The sequence below is a fragment of the Oryzias latipes genome, chromosome 6, assembly GCF_053564925.1.
Source record: "Oryzias latipes strain Hd-rR chromosome 6, Olatipes_Hd-rR_3.1".
In the NCBI taxonomy this organism is placed as follows: domain Eukaryota; kingdom Metazoa; phylum Chordata; class Actinopteri; order Beloniformes; family Adrianichthyidae; genus Oryzias; species Oryzias latipes.
In genome coordinates this window covers 29893486-29916706 of record NC_136242.1, presented here as the reverse complement: position 1 = coordinate 29916706, position 23221 = coordinate 29893486, and the positions used below count along the sequence as shown (strand labels likewise).

The window sequence follows — 23221 nt, the reverse complement described above, 5'->3', positions numbered from 1 at the left end:
GATGGCTGCTACTCACATTAATGTTAAAAAAAAACATATATATATATATTGTATTGTTTTAGAAAAAATGTTCTTAAGTTAATGTAAAATTTCCACCATGTTATGCTGCTACTGAGAAATGAATACATGAGCAACCTGCTTGTTTTTTAATTCCCAACAGCTAAGCGGGCTTTGAATACAGCCTGTTCTATTTTCTATAGCTTTAAAGTTTTAATGTGAAAATAAGTCTAACACCTTAATAAATATATTGAAGTGAGAATAAATCTAAACGTTCTTCTCTGCTGAGGTGATAAAAATATTAGCTTCACAATGTTTGCTTAACAGAAATCATTAAGTGAATAAAATCTTTTTTAGAAAAACAAAATGTAAATGACTTGTGTGTACGACTTCTACCTAAAAAAACCTTTAATGTTATAGCTTTTAAAAAATAATGAAGGACATACAGGAGATCACAGACAAACTCTCAAAGTTCTTTAATTCCATCACGTCTAAAAGTCAAACTCCACAGTGACACTGACACAGGTCCATCTTTGTAATAAACAGCTGAAACCATGCACGCACACACGCACATGCACACCAGCTGACACGAACCGGTCTAGAACATTCGAGCATCAAGTAAAACCAGGGAGGAGCATCAAGATCCATCATCTGCTGCACTGTCCTGCTTCCTGACCCCAGGTTTTCAGGGAAACGAGGCACCTGAGTTCACCTACGCCGCAGGAAATACAGGTGAGAATAAAAGAGTTTTCCCTCCACATCATTGTTACTGACGGGTCCAATTACTCTGCATAATTTAGAACGGAAGAGATTTCAGTGGAGGCTTTTTTGAAGGAACACAGTGTGGGAGGGGATTTCTTGACAACCCGAGCTGCGCAGCTGCAAAGGGTTTTAAATCCAGAACGGAAGCCCCTCCCATCGGGCTGAAGCTCCGCCTTCAGGAGTCCCCAGCAGCTCGACTCCGTGAGATCCAGGTGGAATCTAAGCCGGTTTCACTGCTCTGCTTGAGCAAACCTACCAAAATGATTGGAACTCCTTAATCTCATCAGGATGAAGAACTTTGGACCAGCAGGTTTGAATCAAAGGTATCAATTGTAAACAGTCTCTTCACGTCCAAACTCTCAAAAAGGAACCAGAACTTTGTTCTTGCTGGCTGATAATTTAGATCAGTGTATCCCTGCTCGTCCACGGAGAGAGGAAGTCCGAAAATGCTTGAACTTTGGCGTTCGGTACCTTCGGACCCTGCTGCAGCCGTGGTTCTGGAAAGAACCCCTACATCAGTTCAAACATGAGGACTTTAAAAATCGCTCACTTAAAGCCTGGGTCAAACAAACCAACAAGGGCAGCACCAAACACACGCTAGTGCAACTGACAGGGGGGGGATGCGCGGCCGCTCTTTTCCAACAGGAAGTGGTTTCTTCCATCTTCTGCGGGGTAAAAAGCCCCATGTAGGTTCTTTAACTGCAGGAGTGTCTGTTGGGTCCTCGCCATGGAGCTGCACCCGCCTAGCCCCCCTCCTCGAACCTCCATCATCCACACACTTCTTCATATGGAAGCCAGTGAGGAAGAGTCTGCTTCTCATCCTCACGGATGCCATTCCAGATGAACAGAGGAGGGGGGCAAGGGGACGAAGGTGATGACTTGGAGTGTGGGCCCCTTCTTTTTATACGCAGGAGACCCCGTTCAGAGTCGGGCAGCACCTTTAGAGTAGGCTGCAGGTAAAGCTGTGGGCCACGCCCACCCCCAGGCACGCTGGGGCACGCTGGGTCTCTACCTGCTGTACGGGTCACCAGAAAAAGCGTTTGGAGTCCCCCCACTGCCAGGGAGGGGGCTGTGAGCTGACGAGGATGAGGACGACGAAGAGGGGGAGGACAACAGCAGGGAGGAGGGGCCTGGCAAGGAGTCATCATCTGTTTGGACCCCGTCAAAGACGTCATCCATCTCCACAGCCACAGACAGGCCTGCAGGTTGGGGGCCCGACAGCACCCGGGAGCCCCACATTGGGGTGAGTTGCTCAGATGGGGTTGGGGTCTCTGAAGGGTGGGGGTAGGGCTGGGATGGGACAACATGGAGAGGTCGTGAGGAGGATTCAGCAATGAGCCTTGAGGCACCAGAGGCAGTCTGGGAGCCACGGTGGATGCGGTGGCTGACGATTATATTGTTTCCGAAGCCCCCCATAGACGCCATGGTGGTGCTTTGCTCTCGCTGGACCACTGCTGTCATGCCCCCCTCCGCGATCAGCCGCCGAATTCGAGCCAGAGCATCTTCCCCTGAACCAAACTCTGCAGACTCTGCTGGACCTGCAGGAGCAGGAAGCATGTGAGAAGAGATGAGGGGAGCAGGAAGCAGGCGTCACAAAATGCAAACATTCTCCACGAGAAATGACCCTCACAGGCTCCCTGACTGAACCACTCAGTCATGATGTCAAGCCTGTCCTCACCTGTCCTCAGGTGTATTTCAGTGACACGGATCAGAAGAACCAAAGTAAAACTATTGAAGGAGCCTCTTGCAGCAGAGAGCAGCTCATGCTCTTTAGAAGAGAAAAGAAGCTGAAACGGTACCAGAACCAGCCGCAGAGCCGTGGGCCTCAGATGAGACCTCAACCTGGACCCGGTCTTCAGCTCTGCTGCTTCCTGCCCCTTCCAGCTCCACCTGGGCTGCTCGACTTGTGGATGGAGTTTCAGGAGCCCTACCTAAAGAAGAGTGAAAACAACTGTCCTTAAAGGGAAAAAAAACCCCCTCTTTATTAGTAGTCACCTGATCGGGCCGATATTTGTTATCAGCTAGTTTTGAACTGGTTATTCTGGCTCAGAAGCACCACTGCGTCTCCAGCATTATCCCACCCACCGAGCGACCTGAATGGTTATGCAAACCACGAACTCAGTCCTCTGCACTTCACGGCAAAAGCAACTAGGGCCGTCACTTTCAACACGTAAATAACCCGTTAATGCAAATGTCTTAATGCCATCAAAATGAATGTTGAAAAATGTCCTGCCCTCACTAAAAGAAAAAAAGAAAAACAGAATCCGCCTCAGCTGCTCTGTGTGCAGGTGTCACTACAGCCCCTCCCTCCTGCGCTTCAAGAGATTTGCAAAGTATGAAGGAAAGTTTTCTTTTTTGCACCATCCTCATCAGTCCAGGGAACGCATCTTCTGCATCTTCTGAGAAGCCGCATGGTTGAAGAACGAGCAGAACAACTTAGCTTTATAGACAACAATCTGGTGCTGCTTAAAAGGGGCGGCTGACGACCAACAGTCACATTTTTTCTCAAATGGTATTTGACTTTGTTTTATTTACAAGAAAAAACTTCAGGGAAGTATTTATTGACATTTTTATTAGACCTGCTGTGCCAACAAATTCTCTGTTCACTTTGTTATTAATCACAAAGATAAGTCATCTAATGCATGTTGAAGTTTTCCTTTACGTACCTGCAGGTGGGTGGGACACGCTGGGTTCTGAAAGATCCCTTTCTGTCTGCGTCTCAGCATTCTGCAGCTGGATGATTGGCGTCTGGGTTCCCTGTGACGTTACTGAAGGGGCGGGGTTTCTGGGCTGAAGACCGATGGCGTTCATCAGTCCCATGTCTCTGTCCAGCCTCCAACCAGTGCGGTTTGGTCTAAAAAACAAAAACCAGTTCATGTGACACGTCGGTGTCTGAAAGTTTGAGACATCTTTCAGTGAAAGCTCCTGCAGTGTTTTCAGGTTTCTGAACAAAAACAGAACTTTCATGTTTTGAAGGTGAGGCAGAAGTTTTTAACGAAATCTGAGGAAAAAAACCTGAAACTGTTCTTCTAGATCAGTGTTTTTTCAACCAGTGTGGGAAATTGCCCTCATTAACTGATCTAAAAACATTTTCCATCTCCAGGATATCAGCTCTGTGTTCATCCAAACAAACCCTGATAAAACACTGAGTAGTTTGGAATAGGAAAGATCGTAAAATACTTTTTTCTTTGTGTTTATTTGATTCTATTAAAGACATTTTGATAAGAATGACAGTACCGCGACTTAGCCGCAGCTTAAGCTCTATTTTAGGAAAAGTCCCGCCCCTTTAACTTTCTCCACTAATCATTCTTGGAGTCTTAATCACACATCATCAGTCTGACCAATCAGAAGTGGTTAAAAGTCTTCACTTCCTTGTTTCGCTCTCAGTTCTAACAAAAATACCAGCTAAAGCTCGTCTTTAGCAGTGTAGCTTTCCACAGAATCCGGTGTCAGACCGTGGAAAAAGTGAACAAAACAATGAAACTCAGAGACGCTTGTCTGCGGATTTTTCCACTAAATCTCCCATGATGCATTGGGTTAAAGTGACAGCGTCTTGGCGAACAATGAGTCTCTCCTCTTAACGTCTTAAAACAACAACAAACACACAGTTTTTAAATCTTCTAACTTAACTTTTATTACATCTTTTAAAAAAACAGCTGCAGCTTCCAGCTTTTTCTGTCACAATTATCACAAAAATGCATGTGAGATTGTGGATGGGCTGTAGATCAATACAGACTAAGAGCTTTTCCTTTTTGTTTTGTTTTCTGGTGCTGCGGGATTTTTGTCATGGTTAAAGTGTGCCGTGGCTCATAAAAGGTTGAAAAACACTGATCTAGATACACTGCTTGGTGCAGATTCTTACCCGGTTCTGTCAGAACCTCGAGTCCGGCTTGTTCCACTATTGTTGACGGAGAACAAGGGTTCACTGTTCGCCTCACTGGGATTCTCTCCTTCACTGCGGTAGAACCTGCACACGCACACAGAAACACGTTTATAATCCAATTTTGCTCTGAGGAAGATCAGGAAGGGCGTCTTCTGAGAGGCGCCTGGACCACAACCTCATTAAACGCACTAATTGAGCTTTTTCAATTAAAACTCTTCCTGTTGAGATGAAGATAATGACATCAGTGCTTCGTGTAGAGGAAGTTTGGGGGGGGGGGGGGTAAGGCTGTAGTTGAAAGGAAAACAAACACCATGCAGAAACGCTTAACTGCTTTTGTAAAAATTCAGCACCACAAACGAGGTTTTTCAATGTTCTGGGAGGTTCTTTAGGGAGGAAATGGCTTCTAAAGTGAAAGCTGTAGCAGAGCTGGATTAAGCTTGTGAAGTTGAAACCCATAATTTATACCGTTGATGTCATGCGTAATTTCCCAAACAACTCGGTAAAACGAGTTAGGGGTCGAGTTTCCAACTGTGACCTGCTGAGCTGCTAGAAACACAGGACAGAGACAGGACTGCAGAGTGACAGGAGTTCATTAGAAATTCCCCTCAGAATTGTGGGCGGGGCTCTCTTTTTACATTCTCCCCAGCTAGCCTACCGTCCCTCACACCCCAAATCTAACATAACCGGTGAAACAAATATGGCGAGCCTTATTGGAGCTATCCAGTCGTCCAGTTCTGATCTAGATGTCATCTCAGATGAAGATAAAACAGAGACGTCCAAGTTGATGCATCAGAATGGAGGGAGCAGGGAGCTTTTGGCCCGCCCAGCATATTCTCAATGTCATAACTATAATCTTTTTTGAGAATCGCAGCAATTGAGAATCATTTATTTGAATAGGGGGGACAGCGCATATTAATAAACATTTCTGTCAATATGCCAGAGTTAGCCAAAGGGCTATTTTTCATCTGCAGTCCCTGGGAAGATGTTAAAAATCACCCTAAAAGATCAAAGTAAAATTACATATTTACATATTTTACATATTTTAAACAGGATTCTTTCGCCTGCTTCTAATTCGGGATTTGAATACGGAAATTTTCTTCACACGTCCATCATCAGAAAAATGCCACAAGAACATGTTAAAAACACCAAATAGATATGTATGTTAAACGTGCTGCTGCAACAATGTTCTCAATCCAGCATTTCTCCCGTATTCAGCTGCTCCTCATGTTTATGCATCATTCCGTCTTATGGTTTCACTAAGATTGTTTCAACAAAGCACCTCATTAAGAGAAATGCTGTTCAAAGTTTAGAAACACTTTTTGGAAAACGTCAAAAACGCATATACATGCTAGATTGAAAGTGTATCCTCCTATTTCCTTTCTTTGGACTTCAGCTTCATCCTGACGGAGACCTTCAACTCAAACGCAGAGGGAGGATCTCAGTCTGAAACTCAGACTCTTCTGGAATCCTGGAAAACAGTTCCTCTGATATCCATCAGGAACATAAATGAAGACCGTCAAATCACGTTAAGAGGTCTAACCTGGCATCCACATGCGTGGACATCACATGTTGGGTTCACCACAGTAGTTAATTCTGCTTGGCCATATGACTATGTGTGTAGAGAATTAGCTTGAATATTAGCTCAGATCTTAAAAGGTTCAAGTCTTTTTCGTTGAAGTTAAAAAATATATATTTTTAACTTGCAGTGGCGGTTCTACACTAACTTACTTGCCGGGCGAGTAACCCCATCAGCGCTCAACAGTAAAAATCCTCCAAAAAACCTTAAAACATTAATAAACAAATGATCGATTGTTTATTAATTATCTCAAATAAACCACAGAAAAGACACGTAATAAATCTACAATAGTCAGTAAATAATGACATTAACATGAGCTGAGTGATCCAACGGCACGCCATGATCTAGGATTTGCGTTATTGCGCCCACTACCCCTCCCCTTTTCCTTCTCTAAGACAGGACCGCGCAGCTGCGGGGGCGCCAATTCGCTGGTTTTAAGCCGTTCCAAAGTCTGTAAAATAATAGATAATAGAAAACCGATAGTGGCACAATTTTTCTTTTCTTCCAAGCACAAGGATGTTGCCCCCCATTGAAATTTGCCCCCGGGCAATTGCCCGTATTGCCCTTGCCTAAAACCGCTACTGTTAACTTGATTCAATCCTATTCGAAACACAAGGACAAAAAGTGAAGCGAGAAAAACTTTGAAAAGAAAAGTATAAGGGCAAAAAACAGTTTGACACAAAAACAGTGAAGCAGCAACACAGAAACAATGCTCAGTGAACACAGGCTTTCTACTGTGTTCCTCACATTTGTCAATTCTTACTACTTTGAAGTCAACTTCAGCTACAGAGGAACAGGAACTCACACGGGCCGGCAGATCACCAGGTCTCCCTTATTGGTCCCGTATGCCAGACCCATCCCTGGATCTGGCAGCCAGCGAGCAGAGTTGATGCTGACGTGGCGCCTCTGGTCTGGCGCCATGGGGTAAACCACGTTAAATACCATCTGAAACACAGGGGGGCAAATACACATGATCACCACTGGAGCATAAGAACAAAACACAGCAACAAAGAGTGAAATGAAAGATTTTTTTTCTCACCCTGATGGATGTCTCTCCTCCATGCGGCTGTTGCAGGCGGAAGACTTGCGCCACCATGTGGTCTGTGGTGGGGTGCAGCAGGATCCTACGAGAGGCCAGTCCCACCATCACGTAGCAGCCCATGGGAGACAGACTGACAGAGATGGCATTGGGACCTGCAGAGGAAAAGATGTCAAGATATGCCGTGGCTCAGCGAGTCAAAGGCTTGAACAAGGGAATGTGGCGGGAATTCGCACCAAATCTCTTGGTGTAAAGCATCTCTCCTAGGTTGTGTGGAGCCAGAGAGTATATGGCCAGGATGCCCTCATCTGGAAAACCACGCTGGCTGCTGGGAATGAAGACCGCTAGTAGCTGACCATCTGCAGAGATGTCACAGCTGGCGTCGTTGTAGATTTTACAGTTTGGCACCAGAACGTTGACCGAGGCTGCGAATAAAAGAAAACCCAGCATTCAGATGTGTGAGCAGCAGTGTTTCATCTTTTCACCCTGAACATCTAAAACATGCAGCTGCCTCAGACAAGCCGAAGCAATAGAATCTGAGATTTAAATAATAACATCAGTCAGATAAAAACACTGCAGCAGCAGAAGCTGCCAGTGTAGACCGTACCATTGCTGATCTCCGGCAGGTCGAATTTTGTGAAGTCCCACCACTGCAGGCGGTACGTAGTGTTGGCGATGTTGCTGGCAACGGCAGACTGACCGTCTCCGATCGATGCTCCTGAAGACAAGAAACACTGCTCAGACGTCTGCACGAAAATGGACATTAGAAAAAGAAAAAGGGTGACCACAGAATGCACAAGCAGTAATGAAAGTACTAAAACTTCATCAGCATCAAGTGCAGCCAAGCGCCACGACAACGAGCACATCGGCTCCGCCTCTTAACTATGCTGCTTTGGAGTGTCTATTGCTGCCTATAAAATGATCCAGCTCAATATTTCTCTGGAAAAACACGCAGTTCATGGTACCCTGATTAGAATATTCACATGTACAAAGTAGGAAAAGATGTAATGGAGTGTACAAAGAATGTACAATGTGATGCTGCAGACTGTTTCCATGCAGACAGTTCATCGCAATTTGATTTGACATCTGTGATGTTTTGTAAATTCTTATTTTTTAGGTTTCTGTTTACATTTAAGGTTTGAATTTCTGTTGGGAGAGTTTAAATCGTTGATATTTAAAAATATCAAAGGAAAACTCCACTGAAACCAAATCTAACTTCAAGGTTTCAAACACCGCTGTGGTTTATTATAAAGTGAACAGCAAACGGTTCTCAGAGAGCGCCAAAAGAGGCAAACTGGAACAAAAGGAGACGACTTCCTTCCTGTCTTTAATTCATGCTGCTACAAAAAAAAGAATTTTCTTTTTAAATTGGGATTTCTTTGAGACTCACTAACTGCATTTTGGCTACTACACTTCTTTCTCTTTCGGCTTTTCCCATCAGGGGTCGCCACAGCGAATCATCTTTTTCCACCTCACTCTGTCATGGACATCTTCTACCCTAACATTAGCCAACTTCATGTCCTCTGTTAAGACATCCATGTATCTCCTCTTTGGCCGTCCTCTTGCCCTCCGGCCAGGCAGCTCCATCTCCAACATCCTTCTACCAATATATCCACTGTCCCTCCTCTGAACATGTCCAAACCATCTCAGTCTGGCTTCTCTGACTTTGTCGCTAACACAGGCAACATGAGCCGTCCCTCTGATGTACTCGTTCCTTATCCTGTCTAACCTGGTCACTCCTAAGGAGAACCTCAACATCTTCATCTCCGCTACCTCCATCTCAGCCTCTTGTCTCTGTCTCACTGCTACCGTCTCTAACCCATAGAGCAGAGCTGGTCTCACCACTGTCTTGTACACCTTTCCTTTGAGTCTTGCTGACACTCTTCTGTCACACAACACTCCTGACACTTTCCTCCAACCGCTCCAATCTGCCTGCACTCGCCTCTTCACCTCTTTTCCACACTCTCCATCACACTGAACTGTTGACCCCAAGTACTTAAACTCCTGCACCTTCTTCACCTCAGCCCCCTGTAACCTAACGCTTCTACCTTGATCCCTCTCGTTCAGACACGTATTCTGTCGGCACCCTGTCATACGCCTTCTCTAAATCTACGAACACACAATGCAGTTCCTTCTGACCATCTCTGTACTTTTCCATCAACATTCTCAAAGCAAAAATGGCATCAGTGGTGCTCTTATGGGGCATGAAAACATACTGCTGCTCACAAATCTCCACCTTCTTCCTAAGCCTGGCTTCCATTACTCTTTCCCACAGCTTCATTGTGTGGCTCATCAACTTTATTCCTCTGTAGTTGCTGCAGTTCTGCGTGTCACCCTTGTTCTTAAAGATCGGGACCAGAACGCTTCTCCTCCATTCCTCAGGCATCTTCTCACTCTCTAGAATCCTATTGAACAACCTTGTTAGAAATTCCACTGCTGTCTCTCCTAAGCACTTCCATACCTCCACAGGTACGTCATCAGGACCAACGGCCTTTCCGCTCTTCATCCTTTTCAGAGCCTTCCTAACCTCATCCTTTCCAATCTCTGCTACTTCCTGCTCCACAACAACCACATCTTCCTCCCTTCTTTCCCTGTCATTTTCCTCATTCATCAGCTCCTCAAAATACTCCTTCCATCTTTTCTGTACACTCTCCTGGGTTGTTAGCACCTTTCCATCTCTGTCCTTAATCACCCTTATCTGTTGCACGTTAAGAATCACACAAACACCCCCAAGTAAGACGGATAGGATGAAGATCGCAGACTTTGGATTGACACAGAAAAAAACATGTCTGTTTACCAGCCAGCACTCTGTTGACAGATGAGTGTGTGGCCAGGCCGGGCTGTCCTCGTCCTTCGTGAAAGATCCCAGCATAAGGCAGGTACTCAGGCAGGAGGAAACGGCTGCAGATGGGAGGGCCCAGAGACAACGTATGAGGGTAAAATGTTTGGGTTTTCTGTTGCAGCGGGACCTCAGTTAGAGCACTTACCGGGGGACGAAACGACCCAGAGAGGGAGCAGACATGCGGGCGTTCCGTGGCGTCCTGTGTCTCGCTCGGTCGGCATTATCACTGCAAACACAGACAAACTCTCATTTATATTAACCCATCCAAACAGAAATGAAACTGGATAAAAAGATTCTGTAGCAGCGGAGGCGGGGTTCTACCGCAGAGATTGAACCCCTTCCAATTAGCGGGTTTCTCAAGTTTCCCTCGAGTATGGGCAAAAATGTTATCTAAATTTGATCTTTGGATCAAAACCCAGAAGTGGCAGTGTTTAGTGCCACCATCCTACAGTTTTTTACAGTCAGACTCCCTCCTAAAAACGAAAGCTCACTTACTCCAACTCCTCAAAGTCAACATCGCTGTTGTCCATGGAGCTCGATGGGTTGCTGGGGGGACTGTCAGAGGACGTAGACATGGCCCGCAGGCGGTTCTGCTGGTACCGCAGTGAGCGCTGGCGAATGCTGTCCCGTCTGGACAGGTACTGGATCATCCTCTGAGCGTAGTACGCTGCGGGAGAAAGTCTGCAGAAGGAAAAAAGAGCTGAGTTAATGCTCCGTTCAGCGGTTCTTTCTAACTTAGACGCAGAGGTGAAACCCGGCTTTGCTCCTGCTGCAGGTCAGGTGTAGCATGGCATACCTGGCGGGGTCAGGGTAGATGGGATGGTCTCTGGATCCGGACATGTCATAGCGAGACAGAGATAAAAGCGATGACTCCAGCAGCCGCCTTTGAGACACATAAAACCTTAGATAACAGAAAGACCCCCCCCCAGTGTGAGACCGACCAGCTCACGCAGAGCTTACCTTCTCAGAGAGTCCTCATCAGGGGGGTCAACAGGCATTTCTTGGCTTAAGGCCTCTGGTGCATCTGCCATCCGGCTGGCAGTGGCCTGCCGGTACACCCTCTCCCACTGTGCGGTGTCCTGGTTATACACCAAACCCACGGTCTGCTCCCCCTGCTGGCTGGAGGGTGGGGGAACGGGAAATGTAACTGCTGCTCCTTCTCCTCCCGCGGGGGGAGGAGGCGGCTGCTCACTGGACTCCAGAGGCCCCCTCCTCTCCTGGGTATGAGCTTCTAGTGCCCTTCTATGTTCATCCAGCTGCCAGGGGGTTGCTGATGAAGAGGAGGGGGCCTCTGGAGTAGAGGCAGAGGTGGAGGAGGTCTGGTTGGTGCGCTCCCAGCGCTGAGAGTCATGATTAAAGGTCAGCAGGTTGTGGCAGGCTCGGCAGCGGTTCAAGTGGCCCCGCGAGGATGGAGGAGGAACGTTGTTCTCCACACTGTGGGAGACTGGAGGAGGTGGAGGAGGAGGCTGGTAGTGAATGATGGTGGGCGTGGAGGAGGACGAGGAGGGTCCCGGCCTGTCTGGGTCCATGTTGTTGTTCAGTAGCTCCTGGCTCTGCTCTTGGCCTCCATCCGCCACACTGCCTCCTAGAGATGGGTCGATGTCGATACGGTCGATCTCCAGGAAGTAGCGGCTTAGGTTGCACCGCAGCACGTTACGGAAGGAGGCGGAGCTGGTGCGAGAGCCATCCCAGAAAGGGTGATGCCCGCTGCTCGTCCCTGAAGCGTCCCGGACCCCAGACTCCCCCAATTGGGGGAAACCTCGACCTTCAGTGGCCGAAGTATACACAGGAGACGAGGAAGGGGCGTCCTGCTGGCGAAGCACCGACAAAAGACTGATGGAGGAGGAGGAGGTTCTGGGCGGCAGGATGCCCGGACCAGCCCCACCTTCTCTCATGCTCAGCAGGTTGCGAGTCCAGTCAGGCGTGGGCCTGGGGTTGACATGTGGTTCGAGCCCTCCAGGTATGATGGGGTTCAAAGAGGCGCCGGCGCTGTAGTAGACGGAGGTAAAGGCTGAAGGTCGTTCTGAAGGCTGTCTGGGTTCTGTGCGCGCTGAGGAGAAGGTGGATGCCATGGAGAGAGCAGTGGCGTCAGACGAAGTCCTGGGATCAGAGAGAGCCACAGGGAGGCCATCAGCAGTCAGGGAGGGGCTCCGATTGACTGAGCAGCGGCTACACAGGCAGACCATGCCCAGGTGCTGCGTGCAGCCCGGAAAGGGTGGTCCACGTTCAGAACTGGGGTATTGGCTCAGGGGCATGCTGGCACCTTCTGCTCCCATACTGCTTCCGCTGTCACTCACAGATCTCGCCTGCTCGCCTCCAGGCTGGGTGGCGGGGGAGCGAGACGACAGAATGTGGAGGAAGTTGTGCAGAATGGGAGTGCGGCGAACAGGCTGGGGGGGCAAGAAGGACCGGTGACGGAAGTGAGGCATCTCCACACTGTCCATAGGAACCTCAGAGTCCTCCTCGTTCTAGGAGAAGAGGTGCACAACAGGTTAGTAGGGTCAGTATACAAACATCATGGAAGAGCACAAACAATCACATATAAACAATGCAAGTCGAGAGGGAAAGACTTGAAAACGCAATCAACTCCACTCAGGGGGGCAGCTAGAACATTTGGAACTTTGGAAGAATGGCAGAACACCAGAGTGGAAGGCCATTACAACTTAAAGGATTAAACATACCCATTTCTGACAGTTTTATTATTAATATTGCTTTTATTTTAATTAACACTGTTGCTTTGATTAATTTTGCAACGCTTAAAGAAGTTTGTATTGAGCATTTCTTAATCTTAGTCAATAATGATACCATTATTGACTCAAATATTTGGGGGGCAAGTCTGGGGCAAAGCTGCCCCCCCTGTAGCTCCGCCCCTGATTCCACTCATGCCAAGTGGAATTACACCAGCAGATCAGCTGGAACGGTATTCTAGAACAGCTTTAAACACAACAGGATAAACCCTGAATTTATTTTTAATTATTTAAAAAAAGAAAATCTTCAGTGTTTTTTGTTTGTTTAAGGTGATGCTAAATTAAGTGGAGTCCTGGATTTAAGGGTTCGTTGGAAATAATGAAATACAGTATAAAGGTGTTAAATCTTTGACTGTATATGTAAACTTCCTGTTCCAAACAGGAAGTACCTTCTGGCTCCAACAAGCAAAAAATCCCCAAAGCTTCTGTTGAGAAACAAACAGCTATCATCATGTTTGTCAGAATAACCATTCTTACTCTGCTACCTTTTTTTTTAAAAAACATGTTCTTAACAATCCAATTTATTTTTTCATGATATTTTTTCGGTAGTGAGTTGTTTGAGTTATAAAATGGACCAATCAGATGCCTTAACAAAAGTAGGTGGTGCCTTCTGGCCCCACATGTCCAACATTCATACATTGGACAGATTTCATTCATGTAGCGAGCGCGCTTTCAAATGGTAGGGGTGTGGACTTCCAACAAGCTCACTCTTGATTGGCAAGAGTGGTTGCCATAGAAACGATGACGCACACAGATTTGAACCAATTACTGCTTACTGACAATGTCTGGCTCCAACATGGTGGCATCAGTTTCGTGAAAAATAATGGCGGTCGAATCGACTTCATTGATTAAACAAATGTGTTGAGCTTATACTTAAAAGGGATAGTTAGTCATCACAGACGTTTGATCCGACATCTTTCTCTGTCGGTTCTACTCTCTTACCTGCTGATTGGACGGGTTGACAATCGCAGTGAGGAGGTTGTGACCCAGAGGGTCAAATCTCACCAGCCTGCAAAAAATGTACACAAGTTCATCAGAAGACAAAAAGGTTTTACGTGACAGCTTCACACAAACCAGTAAGAGCTAGCTGGTAACAGCACGAGAAAAGACGCAAACAAAAAATGAAAAATAATCGTGAAAAATACTCAATTCGAATGAAAATGTTCTCTGAAATGAGGACAGAAGAAAGAACAATTTAGATTCTGCAAAAAACACTAGGATCCGTTTAGAAAAATCATATTTAAGATTTTGTTCAATTTTATTTTTTATATTTTGACAGGTTTCCCCAGTTTTTGTATACTCAAGTGAAAATCCTTCCTTTTGCTTTGTTTTCATTTATCATCTCTGTTCATACAATTAAAAAAAGTCACATTGTTAGTTGACAAAAAAAAAAAAAAAAAAAGATCACATCAGCTGAAGAAAAAAAAAAGTCACATTCAGAAATGTGATTGTTGGTCAAAAAACTCATCACACTGAGTTTTTTTTTAAACTGGACGCATTCCATCAGTGAGAAACACAAAGAAGAGGACCAAACTAAAGCTCAACAAAGAGGGCTAAAACAGAAAATATGAACAAATAAATACTGCAACAAACTGTTCAGCGGGAAGCATCAGGCAGCTGTGTTGAAGATGCAGCTGATCGTGGTGTTTGTGCTCCTCAACCCACCTCACTCTCTCCGTCTCGCTGCCCGTTTTGACCACAGCAAACGGCTCCGGGCGGCTCCAGTCCCAAAAGTGCAGCTCGTTGTTGGTGGCGATGAGAAGGAGCTGGGCTGTGGGGTGGAAGGCCAGAGAGGCGATGGCCACGTTGCTCTCTGTGAACCAGCTCTCACTGCCACCCTGCAGGAGGAGGAGCGGTCAAACACAGCACAGGAGCACTAAAACTACACAACTTAATTTGTTTTGTTGTGTTTTCTTCAGTTTTCATGAAAAGTAGGGATTTAATGCAGACAGCAACTTGATTTTTCTTTTTTCTTTTCAAAGCGCCAATGAATGCACCAGGGGTTTTTCGATTTCAATAGAAAAATTTTTTACATGCACACATGCTTTAACAATTTAATTTTTACACAAAAAAAGCTTCAACATAACAAATCCAGAAATCTTTTCTGACTTCCAAGAGATTTAAAAAAAACCTCTTGGTTTGAAATGAAACGTAGTCCTTTGCCATGGCAGCAGTCACAGCCTGTTAACAAACATCCAGAACTTTGGACCCGGATACTCACATGCAGGTCCCAGATTCGAACTTCACCATCAAGGCACCCAGAGGCCACCAGCCCGGGAATAGTGGGGTGGAAGGTCACGCACCAGGGCGTTCTTCTGTGGCCCACCAAAGAGTGGAGGCACTTCCCGGTCTTCACCTCAGTGATGTAGATGTTGTGGTTGACGTGGGTGGACGCCATCAGAGTCCTGCAGGGGGAACATGGGAGCTCTTCAGTCAGCAAAGATGGAAACTCGGAGAAAGACGGCCAAAGGAAGAGTCTTGCTGCTCGTCAAAGAAAATCCGCAGGTGGAGGGAACTCGTCTCTTTTCTCATCATTTACACAGGAGGTTTAAGCCTCGTGTCACTAGTGAGTCTCACCTGTCGGGGCTGAAGGCCAGCAGGAAGGTTGAACGAGGGCTGTCAGGCAGCTCCACCTTCTGTTAGAGCAGAGAACAGCAGGTAACAGTCAGTCAGGTTCAAGCATCAAAACCCATTCTTTATGACCATAAATAAAGACTCTTCCACACAGACATCTAAGTTTGCTTCAGAGAAAACTAAGAAACTCACATTTTTTTCTGACTCAAAAGTTTAAAAAAAAAGAAAAGAAAAAACAAATCAACTTCAAACACAAATTACATTTTAATCTTTGTTTATCTATACTTTGAATTTTCTTTTGTTAATACATGTCAAACTTGTTAAAAAGCAAAATGTTTGGAGCATCGCGATGCAGCAGAACTCGGCCACCAGGAGGTGCCCCACCCTCTTCTACCACTGTGGAGGCTGAAGCTTTGCTGCTGTGTTCACAACAAATGCAGCTCGCCTGGCAGAGGCGTCCAGTTTCAATGTTAAGTCAATGTCCAGACACGATGAGATTCTGCATATTTTGGCCATCAGGCAGGACGCGGTGGTCTAGAAGCAGTGCATTTTGGGCATGTCATGGGGGGGAATGTTTCCAGAGATAAAATATCTGAACTTTAGCAAAGAATTTGCATCGTGTCAATCAATCAGGAACTCAGCTTTGGCCCATGACGTGTTGATGATGTGATCAGCGGGTGGAGTCCAAAACCAACATAGAGGAGAATGTTGCTGTTTGTGCTCCTGCTGAACTTTACTGTTTTCTTATTTATATGGAGACAATATTTTAAAAAGATCCTCTAATTTTATACTTAATTTAATTTTTCCTTCCTCTGACGAATGCAGGACTGCAACTCATTATTCTGGGTCACAGAGAGGCAGAAGTAGCGCTGAAAGCGGCCGTCATTCAGACGCAGATCCTGCAGTAGATGGTGAACTTCACCGTATGGGGAGAGTCTCTGAAAGATCTCATGGAGACGTGTTTAACAACTCTTTTTTCTTCTGTCTTTCATTATGCACAGGTGAAGAAATAAACTTTTAAAAGTAGCTTCTCCCACACATGCAGGAGCGTCAGGTTTATGCACACATTTTTGGATAAGGGTCTAGCAGCCACTTTGATGCATGTCTAAACAGAGGTAGATGACGGAAATTTGATGCGCTGATGACGTTCGGTATGAACGCCGCATTAGACCTAAAGAGTTTAAACTGTAATATTTTATGGCAGCCGTCTAAAAAAATACTCAAAAAGCAAAACATTTTTTTAAATAAAAAAAGACAGAAAAACAATAGAAACTTGTGTCATGAGCTACACTAACTTGTTCCTAAATATGAGCCCGAACCCACCTGACTCTGCCATTTCATCCAGCGGACCTTCTCCTCCACCAGCAGCTGCAGCAGCCTCTGCGATCCCACCGTCTGGGACCCCCGCTCTCGGCTGTACAGGATCCGCACAGAGTTCCTATGACGAGACGCCATGTTGCTTCAGGTAGCCTCAGCTGATTGGCTGTTCACTCGTGCTGCTTGCTGTCCGCCGCCATCCAGAGTCTAGGCTAAAAAGAGAAAAGGTTGCTCAGTGTTTATATGATGGAAACTGGAGCTGAAAGTATTTGGGCCAAAAAGAGAGGATTCTGTAGATATGATGCAGTCTACACTCCACCCGGAGTCTAAATGATGACTTCTTCATTTTGAAGAATGAGAAATCCCAGTGTTCGTGAAGAATGTCAGCTTCAGCAAACACAAAGTCTGGATGTACTCAAATATGTCCTAATTTTTCTACTGCAGAACTGATCTGAGGAGTAACTGAAACAATCTGGTAAAACATTTTAGCTTTTGCTCGGTCTAGTAATCCTGGAAAGAAACAAACCTCACTCCGTCTCTAAATATCCTTATTAAACCAATAACAGACTGATGGGAAGTCATGTCCGACTTAGAGCTGCTTCCGCCTTAAGAGGTCCCAACAGCACAGAGATCGCAGGTTCAATACTCGCCCTGTCCGCCTGTGTGTCAAAGTATCCTTGGCAAGACACTGAGCCTTACATTCCTCCTGGCGGTTGTAGGTTGGTACCAGTGTTTGGTAGCGTATGAATGTCTGTGTGCTTAAGTGAATGAGACTGAAGGACTTCGGGCCTTCTAGGAAGCTAGTAAAGCTCTATACAAGTATACGCCATTTACAATTTCAATTAGCTCTCAAAACGGATATTTCTAAAAGGGCTGATATTTTATCAAATCATGACGTTGTGAATCGGTTCACGGTTCTGGCCGTAATACCAAACCTTGCAGCAGTAGTTTGTGACGCACCCACACAAACCCAGGAACTTGGGACTGCTGCCGACTTACAGCATTAAAAAAATAGACTAATTTACCCACAAAAAAAAAAAATACATTATGGATCCCTGGAGGTTTTTCCTATGAAGACAGAGTTCAAATCAATCTGGATCCAAAACATCTGGAGCTGCACTTATTGCATTCATACATGTATTATGAACAAGTGATAAAAATAAAAGAAAACAAGAACTTTTGCAAAGTATAACATATGCTAGAATATAAGGAAACTTGTGTAAGCAAGCAATATGTATAAATGTATAAATTCACAAGTCCCAAAAAAATTGGGGGAGGAGACTTGAGTAAACACACTTCGCCTTCCTAATACCCCCAAAAATTAAGAAATCCTGTTCATTTCCCTTCCACATAGAATTGTAAAAACATACCTTCATTTATACACATATTGTATACAAACCAGGATGACGGGCATGTTAAAGCGTTAATTATTTTAACCCACCTTTGTGTATTTTTATATTGAATAGAAAAGTCTTTGACTCACTGCCGTTGGGGATCTAAAATGGACTGGATGTATATTCTATGGCAGCTGAAACTTCATCATTCATGTTTATCAGGACTGTTTGCAGCTTTTGTCTCAGCATAAACTGCTATCTAGAGTCAGTGTCACGCTAATTTATGGTTGTAAAAAAGAAGTGGCATCTTTTATCTCAATTAACCAAAGATTTTTCTGAAATATTGAGACTTTAAATTCATTAAAAATAAATTAGATTCCAGTATAAAATTTTAAGAAAACTGTATTTAAAAGTGAACAAACAGTTTATTCAAATATTTAGCCTTGAACCACAACAGAAGTCTGTTTTCAAGGAGGAGATTAAACAGGAGGTTCATTTGGAAAAAGAAACCCACAAAATTTTAATGTGGAAACATTTGCACAAAAACAAATAATTTGGATAATTACAAATGATTGGTCCATTCTGGAAGTTTTGTTTATACAGCAGAATACAGCTGGACAGCAGTGGTTCTCATAAAGAAGGGGCTTATACTTTCACAGCTTTGGTTTTAAATGATTTACAATAAAAAAATGTTGACTCCAGTTTGATTACTTTATTTTCAAAACAATAAAGACGACTCTTATCATAGAATGCATCAAACATGTATCTTTATCATTTAAATTTGTAGTTTTAGTAAAACTCAGACTGAAAAGTTTCATACAAAAAATCTTTTAGCTGTAATTCAATTTTCCTTTTATTTAATGCATCCGTTTACGTCTGTACCAGGGACACTTATCCCTGAACATGGGACGTTTAAGCTGTTCCCTTTTAAGACAACTTTTGTCGCTTGTAGTTATTAAATTCAAAAAATAAATCAAAATTGTTGACATCTTGATGATCAGACAATGACCATTGAGTTCTGGTTGTGGTTAGGATACTAAAGCAAACAATTTTTATTACTATCCTCTAATTATTTATTTTCAAAGTAAACTGATTTTCAATACTAACATTTTTCAAATACATTTGAAAACATGTACATTAATAAATGTTGTATTCTGCAGCACAATTTATCACAGAAAATCATGCAATTAATTGCAATAACAATTTGAATAGTCACTAGGTCTCACATAGAAAACACCAACAATCTAAACATATTTAAATCTGTAACCAATAAACAATAACACAGGAAAACCACAAAGTGCACCACAAGATTACCTAAAATATTTAAGTTAAATCAAAGCCATTAAGTCCTCTTTGAATGTTCTGATATTTGGATTTTTTTTTCTCCCACAACAGACAACTTAAGTTTAATTTACAGAAGTAGAAACACTATTCTTGGTGATTTATAAGCCTGATATCCCCCCCCCCTTCAAATGTTAGTACTTTCCTCTTAGCAATTTTGAATTATTTTGGTATCTGAACAATTTTTATGCTATTTTGTATTAAACAATATCAAGTACTTTTAGAGCTAAGGAAGGTTACAGATAACAGAGGTGTCTGTTTGCAATAACTTTCATACATTTTATCTCATCTGGATTACTGAAAAAGGATTTTATACATATAGCGATACATTATTTTTAGTGTTAAAATTGGATTAGGTTTTCTTTGACATACAACATTAGTGCTGTGATTTGTTTGCATAACCTGAAAGAACTCATGATGACATTGGTTTAACGGAAAAACAGAAATAGGTCCTGTGGTGCACTTGGTCTGTGGTCTATCCCACATAATTTTAATTTTAGGAAGAATAGATCTAGGTTCTTCTGGGTTAAAGTGGGGCAGCAACTCACAATGAAAGCCAGAGAGACTGGATCTCTTCTGACATCAAGTCAACACTTTACCTTTGCAGACCCTCAAACTTTCAAATCATTTATCTTTTTCATATATTTCCTCTTTAGATACTTGGAGAATCTGTTGAATTGCACTGACTGAGCAGTAGGAATAAGGTCAGGCTTCTGTGGAAAACAGTCAGGGTGCTGGGGGGGGGGACAAATAGCAACAAAGTGCACCCAGAAATCAATAACAACGATTAAACAAAATTGATCAAAAATCAGAAAATGGAGAATTTTCTGTTTATATTTTTAGAGCCGATATACGTCTTTGCTAAGAAAAATCTAGACTCAGAATCAAAGAAAGTCAGATTTTGTATTTTTATTTTTTAACAGGGGAGGACGATCAATTTGACTTATGGATGGCTAAAAATGTGGAGTAATAAAAATGTTCTTAGTAATGCTGTCGAGTTTTTTGGGGGGGTTGTTCTCATATTGATTGATTTTAATAAATAATGAAATAAAACAAAATAGTAATCTGCGACTGACAGACACACACAGGCTGTTAACGTGTAAATTAAATAAATCCAAGACGATGATGAGGCGTCTTCCCATTTCGCATCCTAGCTAATGTAGAAGAATACTGCCAATAGTCATTTTAACTCCACATTTAAAAGATAAAAGGAAGGGGGAAAACAGACTCCTTAGATCCACATGACAGTCAGCCGAGTCGAAAATTATATGAATTTGTTGAGGTTTACAGATCGACAGCGTTGCTAGCCTCTCACAGCTTAGGACCTAACTATCAGTTTGAAGTAACCCGGGCTATACATCTTTGATTGTAAACACAAATCATTACATTATCGATATTTAGGATATCAGCTGAAGCTTTAACAGGGTAAACCTTGGATAGAGTTTGGCCTACCTTTTCGGGTCGAGCGCTGCTCCAGTTCTGCCATCAGCAGCTGCTAGCAAGCTAGCTGCGGTTAGCTTGAGGAGCTAGCTCGGCCAAAAACGGAAAATTCGGCCGCAAACAAACAACACGTCGTTTGGCAGAAACATCCGTCTCACACTGCGGTTTTACAAATCGGACCCCACTGTGATCCACGTTTAATATTCATTTTACTAGATGATAAAAGTCCTTAAGTAATAATAGAAGCATCAGTCCAACCTTATTAGCTGCCCAAGTGCCAACAGCTACCACCTAACCTGCTAGCCGCAGCATACGCAGGCTTATTAACAGAGCACCGATCGATCGCCCTCTAACATAAACACAACGTAAACGGGACTGTTTAACATACAGAAATAACTTTAAATCACACTCTTTATTTAGCAGAGATACAATAATCATGCTTTAATTGTACTATATTTTAAATATACTATAAAACTTATACAAAAAATATAATTTTAGTAAACTCCTTTTAACCATCTTTTTTCCCTTATCCACTACAAAGTCTGAAAGTTTTATTTTAAAACCAGTAGTAAAATATTAAAGATTTAAATCTTTACATAAATTATTCTTTATTTTATATATAAAATATTTACAGAGCTATGCATTTATCATTTAAAGCCTGACTATACATTACTTTTTATCTTTTCAATTTGCATTGCAATTTTTGTAAAATTTATTTAAACCTGACTCATGTACTTTTTAAAAATGAACATTATAATATACAATGAACACATTCTATTTATAGCATCTCCATATTCTATGTATGAGTATGTTGTAAACATCTTTACATTAAAAATCAAAGTTTAAAAGAAATGGTTAAATTTTATTGATATAAGATCACCGCTTTAAAATTCTATGCAAAATGAACAAAACCTATTTAACAAACCCAATTTTTGTTCAAATTGTTTGCATTTTTCTCATTAGTCTTTTATATTAATGGAGGGATAAAAGACCCTCATAGCTCCCGATGGTCAAGTTGCAGACCCCTGTACTAGATCACTTCTTCATCTTGAAGATATTTGACTCCATCCTGATGTGAGAAATAATTTTTGAAAAGAAACAAAGCCTCCTGATCTGAGCACCACAGATCAATTCAATCCAAGAGAAGAACTTTTAGAAGAGCTTTTATTACTGTGGAAATAAATGAGTGGTCATACACTAAACATCACATAAAGACACATTAACTGAGATACATAATTCACCAGCTAGCACAGGTTAACATCACTGCTTTTTTTTTTTTTTAGCAATGTCCCACGATAAAGTAAAGATGCTCTTGATGTTGGTTTTCTGAAAACATGATTAAACTTAAAAATTCCACACAACCTGGAACAAAAGCGTTCAAAATGTCAGATAATAAGGTCAGTTATGAGAGAAACAAGAGCCTCTGTTCTTCTACCATCTGATGTACACTTCAATGATGTACACACCAAAAAAAAAAAAAAAAACAACAGCTGTGCAGGTTACAAATCTACATCCAGGAGCTTCGTCCAGGGCTTTTCTTGGTCTTCTGGAGTGGACCACCCAGAGCAGACAAAGCATATCAGGTGGGGAAAAAAAGGTTTTTGAGCCAGGACAATGTAAAAAAAAAAAAAAAAGAAGAAAACAGAAAAAACATTTTTTTTGATCTTGAAAAAAAAAAAGAAACTGTTCCTGCCTGTATGCTTTCAACCCAAAACGTTTTGATGCTTGGAGGCTTTTCTCCAGAAAACAGGGGTTTCTCTGGAACTGTTTCAGTTTTGGCTGTTTGTTGCAGAAACAGATAAATGGAGATACACACAAGCTGGAGACAGGAACAATAAGCTTAAAACATCTGAGCATTCATAAATGTCCAGAAATCCACCTTTCCCCCTTCCCTTTAAAACACAAAGTTGGCTTGTAGCTGAGGTGAGTTTATAATCCTAAAACAAAACTTCACAACATATATATATATATATTTAAATTCATTAGTCGTTTTTTTTAAAGTGGTATAGTTTAGTATTCCTGTTGACTTAAACCAGATGTGTGTTTGACCTAAAAACCCACCCACTCCAAACAAAAATGTTCTATTTGGTGTTTTGGTGACATGTTCATTTTTCTGATGATAGAAAACATATGTTAAGAAAATTGAGCTCAAAATTGCATTCTGAGTATTTCTTTATTGTGAATCAGAAGCAGATGAAAAAATTCGATCGGAAAAGGAGTTTTGTGGCGCAGGTGATACTTTGGGCGGGCCACAACCTCTACGCTCTGCATTAGGGATGGGAAAGGGGGCGGGACTGCTACAGGCTAACAGTGAATTTCTGATGAACTCCTGCCGCTCTGCACAAACTATCTCCTGGAAAATGACACAG

General features: G+C 43.0%; 1 protein-coding gene across 2 annotated transcripts; it reads right to left on the bottom strand.

Moving 5' to 3' along the window:
* Positions 1 to 458: 458 nt before the first annotated feature.
* Positions 459 to 21180, bottom strand: ambra1b (autophagy/beclin-1 regulator 1b). 2 transcript variants are annotated; one of them, XM_011476400.4, is made up of 19 exons: positions 20865 to 21180; positions 16744 to 16949; positions 15424 to 15482; positions 15068 to 15251; positions 14512 to 14684; positions 13789 to 13855; positions 11060 to 12567; positions 10896 to 10982; positions 10595 to 10780; positions 10245 to 10325; positions 10055 to 10158; positions 7865 to 7975; positions 7494 to 7682; positions 7258 to 7412; positions 7024 to 7163; positions 4622 to 4726; positions 3426 to 3613; positions 2559 to 2690; positions 459 to 2297 (listed from the first exon to the last, which is right to left on the bottom strand). In XM_011476400.4, the coding sequence occupies exons 2-19, from the start codon at positions 16873 to 16875 to the stop codon at positions 1768 to 1770; spliced, it is 4131 nt and encodes a 1376-aa protein (XP_011474702.1). In that variant the 5' UTR covers positions 16876 to 16949; positions 20865 to 21180; the 3' UTR covers positions 459 to 1767. The 2 variants fall into 2 exon arrangements, with proteins under 2 accessions (XP_011474702.1, XP_011474703.1); XM_011476401.4 differs by having other exon boundaries at positions 10896 to 10925.
* Positions 21181 to 23221: the final 2041 nt, after the last annotated feature.

Coding starts and splice junctions, on each gene's coding strand:
- ambra1b (XM_011476400.4), bottom strand. CDS start 16,875: ATGGCGTCTCGTCATAGGAACTCTGTGCGGATCCTGTACAGCCGAGAG. Junction 10,159..10,244: donor CTGGGTCGTTTCGTCCCCCG/GTAAGTGCTCTA, acceptor TCCCATCTGCAG/CCGTTTCCTCCTGCCTGAGT. Junction 2,691..3,425: donor CGTGTCCCACCCACCTGCAG/GTACGTAAAGGA, acceptor ACTCTTCTTTAG/GTAGGGCTCCTGAAACTCCA.